Below are 18,875 nucleotides of genomic sequence, written 5' to 3'. Positions count from 1 at the left end.
TATGGAGAATGAGTCACTAACGTTTCATGGATAATTACGTAAAAAAAAACAACTGATCAAATGTCTCAGGCCAAGTCGAAAACTAGTTCCATTCGTTATTAAATTTCTTTAAATTTAATTGTAAGTCAGCGACGGGTTCGTTCTTTGAGTCACATTGCATTGCTCCACGAGATCCGTTTGCCAAAATCATCCCGAGGAAGGCTAATTAAGAAAATAGTGGATTAAGTGTCATGAGCTGGGTGATAATCAATTGAAAATCGAAAGGATCGATGCCCCTTATCACTGGCCAAGTGCAACTTTGTCTTCTTAAATCGTTCGAGGAAGATAAAGTGTCAAGTATACTATTTTTTTAATGTGAAGTTTTATATATAAAATATATATATATTTTTATATCAAATTCGTGATCTTTAATAAATATATATTTCTTCCTCAGATGAATTTTGAGTGCTTTAAAAGTGAAATAAATTATTATTTGAAACGTCACACCACTCCTCCGATTAAGGATAAATATATTGGACAGCAACTTTAGTATAGTGTAATTTTTTTCTTATCAATAAATAAATTGGAAGATATATTAAAGATATATTGGAAGAATAGATATATTGGATATCAGCTTAGAATGAAGGACACAATACGAATTAGTGGACAATTTTTCTTAAACAATTTTAATTATTTAATCGAGCATAAATATTTTATGATTGGAGTGGCAAACTGGTTGATTCGTGTATACAGTGAATGAGATCAAGATTTCGAATCGTTTATTATTAATTATGGTATCATTTAAAGTTATTTATTTATTATATATATATATATATATATATATATATATATATATATAAAGCATTTAGGTTTATTTATTTATTTACTGCTACTTCAAAGCATTAAATTTCAAATTATTTTTCTTTTTCGTCATTCGATGACTACTATTAACGAATATCGTATATCACAATATAAATTTACTATGAGCTTTTAATGGAAAACCTATTTAATTATCCAAAGGTTAGCGGATTGTAATCGAGAAAAAAGCCATCTTCTCCAAAAATATTATCTTCTCCCAAATATATACTTATAATAAACCTTTGATAAATTATTAGCATAAAATATTTATACCTTATAAATTTAGGAAAGTCAATTATTTAATTATTAAAAATATTAAAATATTTATTTAAATTTTTTCACATATGTATATTCTTAAAAAAGATACTGCGATTCTGGATTTTTAAGATAAAATATTTCAGTTTAATTGGGATAAATGATTAATGAAAATACATTTGTTATACTGTTATTTCTCATACTATTTATAATACAACTAATTTTTCAATTTTATTTCAATTAATTTCAATATATTTTAATAGTTGCATTAAATATGTTGGATAGAATTTAATTCTTTAGTTAAGGTAATTAATTCAAATGTTATGCAAATAGATTAACATTATAATTTAGAACGGACAAGAAATAATTTGAAAAATATGAAATCTATTGCCACGTAGTTTATATATGATTTGTAATTATTGAATCAATAGTTTTACTGTTTAATATTTCATAAGTCAAATTTCCTTTATTCCATTTCGAATAAATTGATAAATGCTAAAATATTTTTTAATGCAATATATTAAAAATATATGGACAAGCGATTAATAATTAGTCTTATTCAGTACATAATTAATTTTACATTTAACAATAAAGAATATATATTTAAATAATTGTAAATATAAGTTTAAAATATAATAAAGAATTATATTTAAAACTTTCTTGATTTTAAAACATTTTTAATTTCAAATTTTTTAATTATTTTATTTTGTTTTCATTATATATATACACTATTTTATTATTTTTCGAGCAATAAATTATTTCAATTAAGCAATAATTTATATATACGTACAGAAACAGATGCTGATATATTAATGATAATTATCTCTATCTGTGCCCTCATCTGACACAAATATATAAAGTGATTTAGTTAAGAAAGTTAATGCAGTAATTAATTATTCAATTAACATTAACTCTTAAACAAGATTCTAGAATAAATGAGTAAATTACAAATAACCTAGAAAATAGTAGAAAAAATTATCATACTCTCGTAATATATTAGATATTTTTAAATGTTAGGAATATTTAATACATTAAAAAGATTTATATATGATTAAATAAATATAAGGCTTAATGTTTCTTTCTATTTTTAAAAAGGAATATATGTCTTTCTTCAATTGAATTGGATAATTTTATTATAAATAATAACTTTTTTTTTCAATATTCATAAGCATTTGAAAAAAACTTTTTTTATAGTCAATAGAACTATTGAACATATTCTAATTTTTTTTCAAACAATAATTAATATGTATCAATATAAATGTAAATATTCACTTATCATAATGAAAATATTTAATTTTTTATTAATTGTGGTTATTTCATACTAAAATTTTCAACGATCTAAAAGATATTATATATATATATATATATATATATATAATGCACAGTAAAGAAAATATAACCCCACTGACTTATTGAAAATGGACAAACTAAATTATCAAAGTATGGTCAATTTATTTGCAATATTTACTATTGGTAAGTAACTTTTTTATTTAATTTTTATTTCATAATTTCATGAATGAAATTTTGAATATTCAATCTTTTGTTTAAACTAAATGTGAATTAGTTTTGGTGAGAGAATTTATACATCAGCTAACAAAACATTAATTTTCATAAATGTTTATTAGTTAGTTAATAATGCATTATTAATTTATTTTTTCCAATCCACATCAATAATGTTATAATAATTCATGAAAAATTTCTTTTAATACTGCATACGCAATTAGTTTAAACTAATTTTATTTTAAATTAAATACTCTATTCATTGTAAATTTTTCAACAAGTAAGAAAGTGGGTACGTATAAATTTAAATTAACTTATTGTATTATGAATATAAACTTATCTTTACGAAAATATTTGTCTTTATTTTATAGGGCAATTTAAAATGATCTAAAAATTTATTTAAAATGAACAAAATGAGTAATTTGTCATTTTAATTATTAATTATTGGTGAAAAAATGATATAATTTATATTTATCAAATGAAGTAAATATTACATCAATATAATATTTTTATAAATTTTTTTATTTTACTAAATACATACCAATTTTATGATATTATTTTATTAGTAATAATAAATATATAAATGAATTTTGGTAATTTCGTAGAAATACTTGTAAATTAGTATTCTTCTTATTTTGTAAATCGGATTTTTATAAATTCTTTAAAAAATTAATAGAAAAAAATATTATTGAATTATGCCTTACATATATAAAGATACTTTACATATAAATTGGTATCAACTACATGTTATGTTTAATTAAATAAATTCACAAATAGTTCTATTGGAATTCTCATATTATAATGTCATAATAATAAATCAATTTTTAGGCGCTTTGGGAATTTTTGCCAAAGATATGCGGATTATTGGCGGTAATAACACTCGTATATATAAAAATCCGTTTATGGCATCACTCAGATATATAGAATCTAATATAATATTTTGTGGAGGTTCAATTATCAGTAATAAACACATTCTGACAGCGGCTCACTGTGTTTTTCGTGAATTAGACAATGTAAATTCTATAGTAGTGTACACAGGAATAGCTTTGACTCGTAGTACTAGTGGCTGGTCTCACACAATTGATACAATTGTCTGTCATCCTGAGTTTACTGGAGAAGATTCAGATGACGACGAAGATTCAAATGATGAAATATATGTCCATGATCTAGCAATTATTACGGTACAATTCTTATAATAAACATAATGAAATATCATACATTCACATATTTATCTTAATATAGCAAATTTTAATGAATTCATATTAATCGTATAATAAATATTATCTATTTAATATATAGTCTTACATTACAAAGAAAAATATTTTAAAGAATAATTGAAATAATGGCTCGTGGATGTTTGAAAAATGAAATTATTTATTATGCAGGTGAATGAAGAAATTAGATTGAATTTTTTGCAAAATGTGATAAATCTGCCAAACAGAGAGATCTATGATGATGACAGTGGTTATGTGTTGGGCTGGGGTTCAACAACTCATCCGAACGATACATTTCCCGTTATATTGCAAAAAGCTTATATGTATATTTATCCATTAGCGAATTGTTCAGAAATGTATGACTTTCGATTACATATTGGACAATTTTGTGCTTATAACGATGTAGGAATCGGCCCATGTATGGTAAGTATTTACGATCATTATATTAATCATTTATATGATTACCGAAAATTTATATTTTCATGACGATAATTATAGTACAATTTGAATATAATATTTTGGCAAAATTTATATTAAGTGTTTAGTTATTTAATTTAAAAACATTTTTACTATCCTCAGAAAAAGTAAGCCCCGCCTAATTCACTACAATCTATTTACAGGGAGATAGCGGTGGTCCATTTGTTATCGATGGAAAAATCGCCGGAATAGTTTCATTTAATTATCCTTGTGCGCATGGCGTACCTGATTTTTACACCAATGTTTATTTTTACATCGATTTTATTAGGAATATTTTAAATTCGTAATCCACAAATTCATAAAGCTTCGAATTCATAAGATTCGAATACATTACTTGGTACAATTTTTGAGCTTTTTAAAGCTAATTTATATTATATTATATAAATTGTAAGATCTTATATAATATAATATAAATTATGAGTGCAAATTTCGTTTGAAATGGCATTCCATTAGCATGGAGTCATTATTGTAAAATAAAAGAACCATACTATAATAATTAAGTAAACGCACCTTATAATAATTTACATAATGAATAATCTAAGATATATATTAAAACGCAGAATTAGATTGTGTAGAATAATAAATATTCAGAAATAGCAATCCATTATTAAATATTTCAATCAATTAAGTATTATTATATCATAATGTAATTGAGCCTGAAATTAAGGTTTTCAATATTTCTTTATCTATCCTTCTTACACCACCTGTATTTAAAATAGATTTTAATTGTCTATTATTAATTTAAAATGAATTACAAATCTACAAATATTATTAATGCTTATAATTGTATGTATCTGTGATGGCACAATTGGAGCAGAAAATATAGATAAAGATTATCGAACCACCAAATACAGGACTATATGTTAACCGTGAAAATCGATTTAATAATCTGGCTCTTACGATTTGGAAACTTGTAAAACAAAATTGCATTATTCATTACATATTTGGTATGCATCACTTCGACTACCATCGATCAAAGTATTATACAAGTAAGACCCAGCAACATCCATATTGGATGAACATCATTTTATATTCCAATGTGTACTAAAGCTTACAGCCCCAATATAATTTGTTTTTGTAGTGATACATTCTCATATGTAGCTTCTTCACACGTTCAATCTCATTTTCTTCTGTGCAATCGTAGTTCTAGATTATCACAGCATTGACTGTCGTTGTATAGAACGGCAGAGAGAGAGAGAGAGAGAGAGAGAGAGAGGCAGTCTCTCTTTTGCGTCCTCTCTAATCTATTTCCGGTGCTTTGCATTAAAAAGCAGAAAACTTAAATGCAAGGATTAATGTTAAGTACTACTCCCTGGACAAGCCCATTGGGTCCTAGAATAAACACGGTTCAACCGAGTTTCGGTCGCAGTCGGTGCGCCAACAAATTGTCACAACCTTTATGGGAGAAAGAAGTGGTCCAACGATGCGCACACACAAGTATTTTAAGCTTCCTCAAGCTCGAATCTTAGCACATCGAAATCCGTCTCCAGATATTTCAAAACAATGGCAATACGCAAGAATGGACAGAACGGAAATCATCATATCACTTTATTTAGCTCAATTAGTTATGTAGCAAATGATAGAGGAAATCTTATGGTATCGTGGGTAATGTCACTATGTAGTGGTAACGAGTCTCGAGTACATTAGCAAAGGACAAATCGTTACTACAAGACAAATCATAAAGATTACAAAAAGAAAAAATGATCCACTATAAAACATATTAATGTCTTCCGATACCCAGGATCGCTCGAATTTAAATCGAAAACACGTGAACAACGTTAACACGTGAAAAACTCGTGAACAACGATTACGTACCTTCAGTTCGGAATGCTTTCTAATTAAATGCCAATAATTATACAAAACGGCAGTGTTCAATTATCAGTTATATGACTAATATTATATATAATCAATATTGTAAATATATAAATATTATTCTACCGATTATTGTAAAGATCGCACAAATGTTGCCTTCAAGACGCCGACTACGATATGTAGGTCGCAGTCTTCTATAATCTTTGATAAATATTCGTTTTCTTTGTCGATTAAAAGATTGGTTGTAAACAAAAGAATTCTGCAAATTTTTACATTACAATGAAGTAAAGTCTCACAATTGCGACATATTCTGTCGAAACTTATAGTTACTTGGAAAATAAGCGATATTTATTGTTTTAATAGCTGTAATAATGCACATAATATATTTTTTTAATATTGTTTTACTTGCTATAATATATAATTGTTTTACTTGCTATATACACATAATATATTGTTTTAATAGCTGTAATAATGCACATAATGAATATAATAGCTGTAATAATGCACATAATATATTTAAATAAAAGGCTATTTTTAAAATAAAAAATTATTCATATTTATACATAAGTGAATAACTTAGTCACTAACTAGTGAACTTATAATATATAATACATGTTCAATTTTTTATTTTACAATACTTCTTAAATTAATATTAATTATAAATTTCATTGGTTCGATTAATGATAACAATTTAATAGAAATATTATAAGCATGTCGTTGAAATATTTTTTATTATTCTAGAAAATAATAGTTTATATTATCTTATCGATACAATAAATGTATATATTAACTTATCATTACCAAAATATTTGATTGTCTGTTATTTATGATAAATTTGTAATTTTCAATAATTTTAATTTCTACAACAAATATTCACGTAAAAGTTATATATTGTACAAATACAATACAATACGTATATAAAGAACGACAATATATATATTTTATTAACACATTTAAAATATTAAAGATGAGAAATCTAATTACAGTCTTTGTATTTGCACTACTAACGATCGGTAAGTTTATGATTTACATCCTTTAATTTATTGTGTTAATATAATTTAAAAGATAAAATAATTTTTGCATTTACGATTATTTATAATATAGTATATGAGAATTATTTAAAATTCTTTCCAATTTTATTATTCTAATTTATGTATTTATAAATATAAAAATTTCGAATTCGATTGTATAATCATTATAGGAGTTTCGAAGATCTGTATGTAAAAAAATGTTTCATGAAATAAATTCATATTATGGTGCAGCAGTTAATTTGCTATATATATATATAATTAATTATAAAATGTTAAAAGGTACGGTGGCTCAGAAAAATAAAAATTAAATTTCAATTTTATATTTGATATATACATTATCACTGATGTAATTATCGAATTTAGAAATTAAATGCAATTTAATAAATGAACGGGTAATCTATTTGAAATGCATAAATTATTATAATTAAGTTGTAATAAAACTATAAGGTATAATTATAAATTAATTTCTAGGCAGTTCGGCAAAAAATGTCCGAATTGTTGGCGGCCAGGAAACAAATCCCAGAAAATATCCATTTGTAGCAGCATTCAAACATGTTAGCGATCCAAATTTTTTTTGTAGTGGTGCAATACTTAGTCACAAGCATATTGTTACAACGGCGCAGTGCATGCGCAAATTTTTTCGTGATTTAACCAATGTTACAATATACACTGGTATAGTTTCTTTAGAATCGAATGAACTAAATACATATCAAGTTGCTCGGGCTGCTATAAATCGTAGATATACAGGTAAAAAGGATAGTGATGAGGCGTATCTACATGATATTGCAGTTGTGAAGGTAAAATACTTGTAATTAATATAGTGCATTATTATTTGAGAATATTAAGCCTTATCATTTTTATTCTATTATGGAATTTAATTATAGTTTAAATTTAAATGAGATTATCGATAAGTATTAACGATTTAACAGGCTAAATTTTATTTTAAGAAATTTATTTATTCAGAAATTCATTATCATTTAGATAAATACGTTATTTTTTTTTAGGTCAAAGGAGAAATTCATTTTGATGAATTCCAAAATAAGATAGAGCTTTTAGACAGAGACGTTACTGCTAGTGACAGAGGCGTTCTTTTGGGTTGGGGAGCAATGACTTATCCAGAATATTCATATCCGGTAAAATTACGCAAGGCCGCAATGAAAATTGTTCCACAAAGATTTTATTATAAACATTTTACTTTTCTTATACACGACACTCAATTCATGGCATTACGTAAAGCCGGAGTTGGTGCATGCAAAGTAAGTATTTTTATTTTAATTATTATATTCTACTCAGTTTCATTATATAAGAATTTTTATTATTACTCTTTAACTTGCAATGAATTGATCAAATTAATGACTCTTGTAGACTATTAAGTTTAAATCAAGTATATCTGATTATTTATTATATTTTCTTATTAAAAAACGGTTTGATTAATTGATTCGATATTTCTCAATTAAAAATATCTCTGATGTATATAAACATAATATGAAAGGATTTTATCTTTTCTATTAAAAGTTAAAGTAGTGATTCCTAGAGTTTTAATTTTTAGTCATATTACATATATATATATATATATATATATATAATTATAAAGTAATTTTGAGTGTTACATAGTTTTCAAAATTTTCCAGGGGGATAACGGAGCTCCATTTGTAATCGATGGAAAACTCGCCGGTTTAGCATCAGTTATTGATGAGTGCGCTGAGGGAATTCCAGAAATACACACAAAAATTCACTACTACGTCGATTTCATAAGAGATATGATGAATTATTAAACTATAGTATCTTGATCTTGTAATGTTTGATTACTTGTATTCACATTCACAATCTAACTATTACATTGATAATGGCAACTACATTTTCCAAGACGAATTCTGTGTCATTGTAAACTAATGTTCTTTTATAAAAATTAATTTTTTTAATTTGGTGTTAACAAAAATTTCATCATGAAATTACATAGATAATATTTGAACTTTTATTACATAATCGTCTAGTATCTTTTAAGTAATTATCGCTAAAAAATAACGTTAGGTTATTACGTAATTTTATTATATTTAGAATTGCATTACAATGAATATAATTGTATATTTATAATATTAATAATTTCTTTTTTTTTTAATCTCTCCTCTTTTACTTAAAATTTAAAAAATATTGTATCTTTATTTTTAAACCGAATATAAATTTCAAATGAACAAATTATTTTTAAATTACTAAATGATTACTTATGCAGCACTTAGTCAAATTCTTTAAAAACATAGGCAAGGTTTTTCTAATTTCGTGATAAAACCATTTCGATTAATACCAATAATACACGATTAACCCAATATATTCGCAGTCAACTATCATTTCTGCTATTAAAATTTATTCGAATATCTATATTCAATCTAATAATACAACTGTAAATTAGATTACAGCCAATATTAGAGCTAATAATTGAGATAGCTAATATTACATTAATTATTTAATCGTACAGACACAATGTTTAATACATCAGGTAAGATATTGAATATTTCTTTTATTTTCCGATTAAATAAACAATGCATTATTAAAAAAAAAAGAATTTCACTTTATAGTAATAATCTTATAATTAACATAACAATTATGGCATAATTTTTCAAAATTTATGTCTCGTGGAATAGTGAATATTTATTATTCGAATTTATTTAAATAATAAAATTAATATTCTTATGCATACAGCTATTTTAGGTATGTAGATTTTTGAATATTTTTACATAAATAAACTGATTAGATAATATATGACTTATTTTTAATATCAAAATGTTATGAACCTTCCTTGTTCAATTATTATTAATTATAAATTCGAATTAAGTCGTGATGTATTCCGAAATTCTTTTAATAATCTATAAACATATTGTTGAATTTAATATCTCACTATTTTTTTTATTCATTGTAGACTTTATTTAGGTAGCAAATAATGTGTATCGATATCGTGTATGAATATATTAACTTATCACTACGAAAATATTTAATCTTCTCTCACGTACGTCTTTAATACAATGTAATTTTTCAATGATACAAATTTTATAAGATATATATTGATATAAAAATTCAATTTTCTTCCCATTCAATGTAATAACTATACATAGAGCGATAAAATTTATTCTTCTAATATTTATAATATTTATAATGATCAAAACGAGGTATCAAATTGCAGTCCTTTCATTTGCAATATTTATTATTGGTAAGTTTACGATTTATATGTTTTGAATAATTGTGTTAATATAATTAAAATGACAATATAATTTTTTCACATATGATTCTTCGTATTATAAAAGAAATAATTATTCAAGATTATTTTTAGTTTTATTATTCAAATTTATTAATGTATAGATATAAAATGTTTGAGTTGTATTGTATAATTTCTGTATCAGAAAAAACTCTATATATAAATAAAAAAAACTTGTAACGTAATGAATTAATATTATCTTAAATTATGACCTTAACATTTGATTATAAATTGCCAGAATGTAAACAAGATTATGAAATTATTGTTAAATTTTAAATATACCTGCTAACTTAAATTGTCACATAATTTTCAAAATAAAATAGCCAATTAATATATTATTTATAAAATAATGACCATTTAATACCTCTGTACAATCTATTCATACTTTTTAATTTGCATCCATTATAATTGTACGGAAATTTTTAGGCGCTTTAGCAAGAAATGTGCGAATTATTGGCGGTCATTCTGCAAGTGTGCGCACATATCCATTTATGGCCTTCTTCAAATGTATTAACGATGATAAAATCTTTTGTGGTGGATCGATAATCAGTAACAAGCACATCCTTACAGCTGCCCAATGTGTTAATGTTGGAATGGATTATTATAGCCAGATTAAAGTTTATACAGGAATGGTATCGGAGTTGTTCCCAGGAAATGTTCATGATATCGACCATGTTTTCACACATCCCGGATTCACGGCTGAGCGCACTCCTGATAAAGTTTTTACACATGATATTGCTGTTGTCAAGGTAAATAACTTATGATTAATAGAATGAAGTTTTATTTAGAATGCCAAGCCGCTAATATTGAGCCAATTTCATTAATCGCTTATAATGCAAATTTAAATCTAAATATATTATCTGATTAAAATTAAGCTGTTTGGGTAATTTTTAGTAATACAAATGTACTGCTTGATAAATTGATTCATTCTTAGAAATTGGGGACATTAATGAAATTTATTTTATAGCTGAAAGGACTTATTGAATTAAATGAAATTCAAAACGTCATAGAGCTTCCAGCACGAGACGTTGCCGACAATGATAAAGGTTTTATTTTGGGCTGGGGAACTATATCACATCCATTTCATTCGTTTCCTACCCAAATGCAAAAAGCCAAAATGACTGTAATTGCACAAGAGGAATGTGCTAGTTTTTTAAAATTTAAACTGCACGATGCTCAATTTTGCGCAGATAATCGACAAGGAATTGGTCCATGTATGGTAAATATGATTAATTTAAGTAATTACTTAATATGTTAATACAAATAAATTTTGGATTTGACAAATTACATGAAAGAACAATTGTAAGTTACCTCTGCCCGTTTTCTTGCAATTATATATTTTTTCTAAAGTTATTTGGAATGTATTTCTAACCTGTAAAAATGTTGCAGGGTGATAGCGGAGGTCCGTTAGTGATTGATGGAAAAATTGCCGGAATCATTTCGGTTTCAGTTCCCTGTGCCCTAGGTGAACCGGATATATTTATCAGAACTCATTATTACATCGATTTTATAAGACACATGATGAATCATTAATTCTCTTCTTTAATTATAATATTCTATTGTATATTAAAATTTATAGAACCATTAATAAAAAAATATATTCCAAAGTTTGCTTATATATTCTAATAAAATATATTTTCTTATGCATTTTTAAATTTTACTTAAATACTTTAATGTTGAATTACTATTCTTTTTACGTATTTGACTATTTTATATCAAAATTTATAAAATTAACAATTAAAATTATAATTAGTAATATAATATAATAAAAAATAATAATATAAAACTATAATTCACTTTATGATAAAATCGATAAAACAACAATAATTACAGAGGATATTTTGAAATTTTGTTATTTCGCAATAGTAAAATATATTGTTCGATATTCATTAAATTATTTTAAGTTTCAAGTTTAACTTATTTCGTTCTATTTTGATAAATATCCAATCCCTATTCAACAATATTATTATTAATAAAATTATTTCCTTATATATCATTGTTAAATTATTTGTTGTATGTATATACAGAAAAATGTAATAAACCAAATACGTTATTTTGATTTTGGCATAGACTGTTCTTTAAACTGAATTTTAAATAAAATTAATTGTAAATCGACTTTTAAATATTCGATAATTATAATTTTAATAAAATCTAATAATAAACTTATTCTACTCTATTTTATTCTACTCTACAAATTAAAAAATGTTAATTTTTACACGTAACTGAACTAATTAGAATTATAATAAAAAAAAAGTACATTTTATGACACTTTCATATAAATTATAATTTTTTATCAATTTCATTATCTGTTAATGTAAGACGTTTTTCATTTAAATTAACAACTTTATTACTGAAGCATTGATTCAATATATAAAATTTTAATATATTTATTGTAAGCTTTGTTTAGGTATGAATTAATATGTATCGATCGAATATATGAATATGTTAATTTCTCGTTATGATAATATTTGATTTTTGCTCAAATTACCTATTAATCAAATAATTATCTATAAATATAATTGTACAATTTCTAATGATCGAAATATTCATATCACAATCATTCTTATAAAAATTTGGTAGTCTTTATATACAATATAATTACTATATAAAGACTAGAAATACATATATTCCTACCAAAAGTATTTTTCATAATCAAAATGAAGTATCAAGTTGCAGTCATTTTATTTACAATAGTAACGACAGGTAACTTCATAATTTTCATTTATTGAATTATTCTATTTATATAAAAATGTTATTATTTTATTTTAAATGTACGTTAGTAATTTAGCACATACTTGATTATCCATAACGTAAAAGTTATAATTTATTGAAAATAATTTTTAAATAATATATCCCTTAAAATATGCTGTTAAGCTTGGTTTGTTATGATATTGTACGGAAACTGTGAAATATGAAAATTTAATTTAACTTGTTATACACTGTTGTTATGCAATATCTAATACACCAATGGACAATTTCGAATTTGAGGATTTTATAATTATAAAGAAATGTTTAGGCACTTTAGCCAAGAATGTGAGAATTGTTGGCGGTCACGATGGAAATATACAGACGCATCCGTTTATGGTATCATTCAAATATGTTGGCGATTATAAAATTATTTGTGGAGGTTCAATAATCAGTAATAAACACATCCTTACCTCGGCTCAGTGCGTGAGAACTATATATGGTGACGTAAGATATGTACGAGTCTACTCAGGAATCGCACCATTGGAGGGAATTGCAGGAAATGAGAATGAAATTGAAAATGCTTACATTCATCCTGGATTCACAGCTAAACATAACGGCGATGAAATGTTTCTACATGATATCGCAGTCGTCAAGGTGAATTGCTTGTAATTATTTAGAAATAATTATGTCCAAAAATTTATCGTCATCGCAGATTGTTTACATTGATAACTTGTAAATGTAATTTTGAATATCGATAGACACTAAAGAATTGGGCAATTATTATTTTAAGCATAGTTATCATACTTACAAAAAAAAATTCTAACGATTTCATTTTATAGTTGAAACATTTTATTGTATTTAATGAAATACAAAATGCCATAGACCTTCTAGACAGAGATGTTACTGACAATGACAGCGGCTTTATTTTCGGCTGGGGATCAATGTCGCATCCTACGCCTTCATATCCTATACAAATGCAAAAAGCCAGAATGCATGTTGTTTCACAAACATTTTGCGCCAGTCTTGTAGGATTTCATTTATTTCATTGTCAATTTTGCACATATAACCAGTTAGGAATTGGTCCATGTTTGGTAAATATAATTCATTTAAATTGTTACTTTGTGCTGTAATACAAATCAATCCTAAACTATATTTGCTGCTTTTTGCAATTTTATATTCTTTGTAAATTAATTTGTAATATTACAAATTTTTTAATATTTTGTAGGGTGATAGCGGAGGTCCGTTAGTGATTGATGGAAAAATTGCCGGAATCATTTCGGTTTCAGTTCCCTGTGCCCAAGGTGCACCGGATATATATGTCAGAGTTTATAATTACATCGGTTTCATAAGAGATATGATGAATATATAATTCACATTATCTATTAATTTTTTAATATTCCACAGATTATTCTCACACATTGAAAACTTGTATACCCTAACTCTTATTGTTCCAATGTATTCAATTATTTTATTGAACGTTAAAATTTATAAAATAAATAATAACAAAAATAAATATTTTAATTAAATATTTTAATATTATTTTTATTGAACAATGTTGAAGTTAAAAGCATGTAATAATAAATATTTTTTGTATTTGTTAATAATGTATGGTTGAGTTATATAATTGTAAAAAATTGATAATTATGTCTTTGACATATATTATTATGTTTCTGAAAAATTTGTTGAGGTAATTTGTTTTGTGGTACTCAAAAAATTATGTATTTCTGTACTTCTGACCTTTGGTGACAGATTTCAAATGGATATCTCTATTTTTTGTTTGTAATTGTTCTAATTAAGAAAATTTTAATTAAGAATTGTAATTCATATTCACTTAAGAATTGAAAAAAAAAATGGTAATGCTACAAATTGAAATGGTAAATATGTAAATATTAATTTTATTTTAATTACAATAATTCTATCAAAAATCAACTTATTAGAACATTTATTCTTTTTCATTCAGGTCGATATTTTATATTTTGTATTAAATTAATATTTTCATATTTGAGAGTTTAATGATTGTTTTAATGATTCTATTATGCATGCTATGTTGTTATTAAAACCAATTTTATAAAATCTAAGACAGAATAAACTCTTGTTAAGACATCTGGGAATCCTGTTGCACATGGACGAGTAAATGAAATAATACCAATTATTTTATTTTGAACGATCAGTGGACCACCGCTATCACCCTAAAAAATATAGAAAATATATTCATTAAAATTAATAATTTCTATTTAATTAAATAATAAAAGTAATATTAATAAATTAAAATAATAATTAATTATATCAATAATTAATAGAAATAAATAATAAAAAGTTTCCATTATTGTTGCGCGTTAAATTCAAATATGATTAATAATAATATAAGCACTTCTAAAATATTTTTTATTAAGATTTTGATAACTATAATTTCAAATATGCAAAATATTTTAAAATAAAAACTTTCTTTCATAGAAATATATTAAATGAATACTAACCTTACAGGCGCCAATTCCTACCCCTTGATAGGCACAAAATTGTTCGGGATGAAGTTTAAAAGGAAACCATTGCGAACAATAATCATTGTGAGAAATTTGCATCGTAGCTTGCTGTAATTGATTTGAAATACAACCCAATGGATAGTTAGTCATACCCCAACCAACAATTATACCAGCATCGTACTCAAGATTATTTTCTGGCAGCATTGCTTTATTTTGATATCTGTTGAATTCAAAGCGTTCTTTAATCTATAAAAATACAACATGCGTTACAATTTGAAATAGTTTTTAAATATAAAATTAATACGGCTTTGTTGATGTGTGTATTAGATAAATAAAAATCAATCATTTATTGTGAGAAAATTTAAGGTTAATCATAGTCAAAATTATGCTTGAAATGCTGTTGTAAATATACTAAATTTCATTCTTTGCGAACTAAATAGCTAACACAGTTATTGAACTCAAACTATTCGACTAAAATAACTTTATTCAGAAGCTATATAAAAATCATCACGTAAAGCCTTTAATATTCATGGTATATAAGCAAATTCACATTATTTAAATACTATTTAGTTTTTTAAAACTTTTCCATAAATGTATTATAAAATATATTTTTTTTAACCTGTCATTTTGTAAAATAAATTGACATATTGTACATAATTCTATAAATAAGTATATAAAGATGGTAATTATTTGTTACCAGTCATAAATTAAGTATAAAACTTGTCCGATCCCATAAGACTTTATAAGCAGACTTTATACTATTTTATTATCCAATTTTTATGTAAATATTTTTTATGGAAACATTTATAGGTTTTTATAAATATGCATAATAATTACGTTTAACAACAGATTTTCTAAATTATGTTGTAAAATTTAAAAAAATTTAACTTATTTTTAAAATATTAAATCTATGATACTTTTTTAATGAGAATTATAACTTGCTAAAATATGGAAAAAATTCTTCTGAACAATTCAATAATCTCTGTTATAGACAATTTTATACTATCATTCCAATTCTAATATTCATATAAAACCATTTCATGTACAATTAGACAATAACTTCGATGAGTTATAATAGATTTAATGTAGATATAATCTGATAATCAAAAGAAAAAGAATTATTGAAATAATTTAATAATTTTATATGAAATTGATTAATCTGAAACTTAAAAAGTCGATACCATCTAATAAACAGTATTGAGATTTGTATTTACATAATCATTAATATGTATATAAATAATTTTGTTAATATAAATAAACGTAGTTTTTAATAAATAGTAAAATTAATATTTTAATTTTAGTAGAAAATTAATAATTCAGTATTAAAAGCTTTATTTAGGTTTCAATGAATAAACGTAATTGTATTAAAATATCACCTATTGTAAGCATTCCAATAAATATAAATTCTTATTTAAATTTTTTCTGTTATTAAATTAAAGAAGTTCTGTATAAACGCATGGGATGTATTGGAATTGTTTTCTTATTGTAAAAGAATGTTTTACCGTAACAACAGCAATATCGTAAATATACATCTCCTGCTTATTTTTTTTATTGGTAAATAAGGGATGAAAGTCGACTCGATTAACTTCATGTATCAGTCCGGAAGTGCTTATTGTACAAGTTATTCCTGTGTATATGTTAATATGATCGTAGGGTAGTCGCTCGTCGAAAAGACAATGTGCTGCTGTAAGAATATTCCATCTACTAACGATAGTACCACCACAAAAGATTTTATTATTACTCGCATATCTGAACGCAACCATAAATGGAAATTCTGCTATATCTGCATTTTGTCCGCCAATTATTTTTATACTCTTTCCAGAAGCCCCTAAAATAATATTATGGTTAGTGTTATAATAAATTTTCAGGTACATAATCAAGTATATTCAATTGTTTTAATAGATATTACTAATTTTCATCTTATAAAACATATTACATTGTTATAATATTTCATTTGATAACATTTTATTGATAATGATCAGATTTTGTCTAAATTACAATTTAAAAACGTAATGCAACATTCTTATATTATATTCTTCATTAAAATAAAATAAATATATCATATTCTCATATAATCTTAATAATTCGTTCTTTAAAAACTATACTCAAAATGAAAAATTATCGATTTTACTTACTAATTAATATAGTGCACAAGCAAACTAGTATCTGCCACTTCATCTGATTCACTATCGACACATATGTATCAAAATGTATTATTAAAATCAAATGTAAGCAAAAAATATAAGCGAGTACTTTATATTTATTATAGATCGCTTACATTTTCACTAAAACTAATAATAAAGCATTTTTTTTATATTTTTCTCGATAGATATTTACATGGAAATCTTGCACTATCCAGACTTATAAAATATTCAAATTCTTTTATAAATCTAATGAGGTTCAAAGAATAACGTGTGTTAATATTAACATTTTAATTTCAAAATGAAAAACGATATTTGAAATATACTTTTTAAATATGTATATTTCTAAAATATATTAGGCTTTTTATTAAAAATTCAAAAATAATTTATATATAAAATAAATACATTTATCAAATTTGATTTAAATTGGTATAAATGTAATCGATAGATATATTGTATTATAATATTTATATATTCGTATTCAATCGCGAATAGCGTTCGCGAAAATTGAATTAACTAATATTTAAAACATGGCAAATCAATATTTAATAAGTTGCATAATAAGTTAATATATTGTACTTTAAATTATAAAACAGATTAATATTCATTTAATAACATTTTATTTATGTATATTTTAATAGCAAAGGTTATTATAGAAAATTGTAATGAAATTATTATTAATATCTTAAAATATTATTCAATATCAGAAATTAGTAAAAAAAAAAAAAAATTATTTAATAATTGTATACACACATTTAGAATTATCAGAATATTATTTTAAAGTTATAGATAAACTGCTATAATAAACTGCTATATAATTAAAAAATCTGTATTAACCATCCGAATTCTTTATTATTCCTTTTCACTTTTTATCTATATTTCTTCCAATATTTAAAAATATGTAAGTTCAAAGATAAAATCTTATCTAATTTATTTATACGATCGTTATAATTCAATATTAATTTAACTTAACTTGCAGAAAGTATAGTTGTTACTCGAGGTTACTTCATTTTATTTAATATTTAATATTACATATTTATACTTTTCTAAGTGTAAGTTAATATATAATAAATTCGATATTGATAAACTGATAAATATCATTGCAACATTATTTCTAATATAACAAATGCAAATTTTATTCTAATTTTGTTATATCCGTATTTGAGAATAAAAATGGCATAAGTATTATGGGA

At 24.0% G+C, this 18,875-nt stretch overlaps 5 protein-coding genes across 7 annotated transcripts; 4 read left to right on the top strand and 1 right to left on the bottom strand.

Annotated features, from left to right (window-relative positions):
* Window positions 1-2,510: 2,510 nt before the first annotated feature.
* Window positions 2,511-4,583, top strand: LOC105367733 (chymotrypsin-1-like). Its single transcript, XM_011506502.1, has 4 exons — window positions 2,511-2,565; window positions 3,421-3,773; window positions 3,978-4,229; window positions 4,427-4,583. The coding sequence occupies exons 1-4, from the start codon at window positions 2,511-2,513 to the stop codon at window positions 4,568-4,570; spliced, it is 804 nt and encodes a 267-aa protein (XP_011504804.1). The 3' UTR covers window positions 4,571-4,583.
* Window positions 4,584-7,062: 2,479 nt separating this feature from the next.
* On the top strand, window positions 7,063-9,055 carry LOC105367732 (chymotrypsin-2-like). Its single transcript, XM_011506500.1, has 4 exons — window positions 7,063-7,108; window positions 7,598-7,923; window positions 8,131-8,382; window positions 8,758-9,055. Exons 1-4 carry the CDS (start codon window positions 7,063-7,065, stop codon window positions 8,899-8,901), a joined length of 768 nt encoding a protein of 255 aa, XP_011504802.1. The 3' UTR covers window positions 8,902-9,055.
* A 297-nt stretch (window positions 9,056-9,352) lies between these two features.
* Window positions 9,353-11,972, top strand: LOC105367581 (chymotrypsin-1-like). 2 transcript variants are annotated; one of them, XM_011506343.1, is made up of 4 exons: window positions 9,353-9,620; window positions 10,800-11,122; window positions 11,341-11,592; window positions 11,763-11,972. In XM_011506343.1, exons 1-4 carry the CDS (start codon window positions 9,605-9,607, stop codon window positions 11,904-11,906), a joined length of 735 nt encoding a protein of 244 aa, XP_011504645.1. In that variant the 5' UTR covers window positions 9,353-9,604; the 3' UTR covers window positions 11,907-11,972. The 2 variants fall into 2 exon arrangements, with proteins under 2 accessions (XP_011504645.1, XP_011504644.1); XM_011506342.1 differs by lacking the exon at window positions 9,353-9,620 and adding an exon at window positions 10,221-10,328.
* A 1,368-nt stretch (window positions 11,973-13,340) lies between these two features.
* Window positions 13,341-14,536, top strand: LOC105367731 (chymotrypsin-1-like). Its single transcript, XM_011506499.1, has 3 exons — window positions 13,341-13,715; window positions 13,901-14,152; window positions 14,287-14,536. The coding sequence occupies exons 1-3, from the start codon at window positions 13,341-13,343 to the stop codon at window positions 14,428-14,430; spliced, it is 771 nt and encodes a 256-aa protein (XP_011504801.1). The 3' UTR covers window positions 14,431-14,536.
* Window positions 14,537-15,033: 497 nt separating this feature from the next.
* LOC105367580 (chymotrypsin-2-like) lies at window positions 15,034-17,748 on the bottom strand. 2 transcript variants are annotated; one of them, XM_011506340.1, is made up of 4 exons: window positions 17,677-17,748; window positions 17,044-17,369; window positions 15,539-15,787; window positions 15,034-15,250 (listed from the first exon to the last, which is right to left on the bottom strand). In XM_011506340.1, exons 1-4 carry the CDS (start codon window positions 17,717-17,719, stop codon window positions 15,104-15,106), a joined length of 765 nt encoding a protein of 254 aa, XP_011504642.1. In that variant the 5' UTR covers window positions 17,720-17,748; the 3' UTR covers window positions 15,034-15,103. The 2 variants fall into 2 exon arrangements, with proteins under 2 accessions (XP_011504642.1, XP_011504643.1); XM_011506341.1 differs by having other exon boundaries at window positions 15,239-15,250; window positions 15,544-15,787.
* Window positions 17,749-18,875: the final 1,127 nt, after the last annotated feature.

Source organism: Ceratosolen solmsi, unplaced genomic scaffold (genome assembly GCF_000503995.2).
Source record: "Ceratosolen solmsi marchali unplaced genomic scaffold, CerSol_1.0 scaffold7, whole genome shotgun sequence".
NCBI classification, from domain to species: domain Eukaryota; kingdom Metazoa; phylum Arthropoda; class Insecta; order Hymenoptera; family Agaonidae; genus Ceratosolen; species Ceratosolen solmsi.
This window is presented reverse-complemented; position numbering and strand designations above follow the sequence as displayed.

What these genes read in the sequence shown, in the direction of transcription:
- LOC105367732 (XM_011506500.1), top strand. Translation starts at nt 7,063, where the DNA reads ATGAGAAATCTAATTACAGTCTTTGTATTTGCACTACTAACGATCG. An exon ending in ATGATATTGCAGTTGTGAAG is followed by an intron (nt 7,924 to 8,130) that starts GTAAAATACTTG and finishes ATTTTTTTTTAG; the next exon opens with GTCAAAGGAGAAATTCATTT. An exon ending in CCGGAGTTGGTGCATGCAAA is followed by an intron (nt 8,383 to 8,757) that starts GTAAGTATTTTT and finishes AAAATTTTCCAG; the next exon opens with GGGGATAACGGAGCTCCATT.
- LOC105367580 (XM_011506340.1), bottom strand. Translation starts at nt 17,719, where the DNA reads ATGAAGTGGCAGATACTAGTTTGCTTGTGCACTATATTAATTA. An exon ending in ACGATATTGCTGTTGTTACG is followed by an intron (nt 15,788 to 17,043) that starts GTAAAACATTCT and finishes GTATTTTTATAG; the next exon opens with ATTAAAGAACGCTTTGAATT. An exon ending in TAGGAATTGGCGCCTGTAAG is followed by an intron (nt 15,251 to 15,538) that starts GTTAGTATTCAT and finishes TATATTTTTTAG; the next exon opens with GGTGATAGCGGTGGTCCACT.
- LOC105367733 (XM_011506502.1), top strand. Translation starts at nt 2,511, where the DNA reads ATGGACAAACTAAATTATCAAAGTATGGTCAATTTATTTGCAATATTT. An exon ending in ATTTGCAATATTTACTATTG is followed by an intron (nt 2,566 to 3,420) that starts GTAAGTAACTTT and finishes ATCAATTTTTAG; the next exon opens with GCGCTTTGGGAATTTTTGCC. An exon ending in TAGGAATCGGCCCATGTATG is followed by an intron (nt 4,230 to 4,426) that starts GTAAGTATTTAC and finishes ATCTATTTACAG; the next exon opens with GGAGATAGCGGTGGTCCATT.
- LOC105367581 (XM_011506342.1), top strand. Translation starts at nt 10,274, where the DNA reads ATGATCAAAACGAGGTATCAAATTGCAGTCCTTTCATTTGCAATATTT. An exon ending in ATGATATTGCTGTTGTCAAG is followed by an intron (nt 11,123 to 11,340) that starts GTAAATAACTTA and finishes TTTATTTTATAG; the next exon opens with CTGAAAGGACTTATTGAATT. An exon ending in AAGGAATTGGTCCATGTATG is followed by an intron (nt 11,593 to 11,762) that starts GTAAATATGATT and finishes AAAATGTTGCAG; the next exon opens with GGTGATAGCGGAGGTCCGTT.
- LOC105367731 (XM_011506499.1), top strand. Translation starts at nt 13,341, where the DNA reads ATGGACAATTTCGAATTTGAGGATTTTATAATTATAAAGAAATGTTTA. An exon ending in ATGATATCGCAGTCGTCAAG is followed by an intron (nt 13,716 to 13,900) that starts GTGAATTGCTTG and finishes TTCATTTTATAG; the next exon opens with TTGAAACATTTTATTGTATT. An exon ending in TAGGAATTGGTCCATGTTTG is followed by an intron (nt 14,153 to 14,286) that starts GTAAATATAATT and finishes AATATTTTGTAG; the next exon opens with GGTGATAGCGGAGGTCCGTT.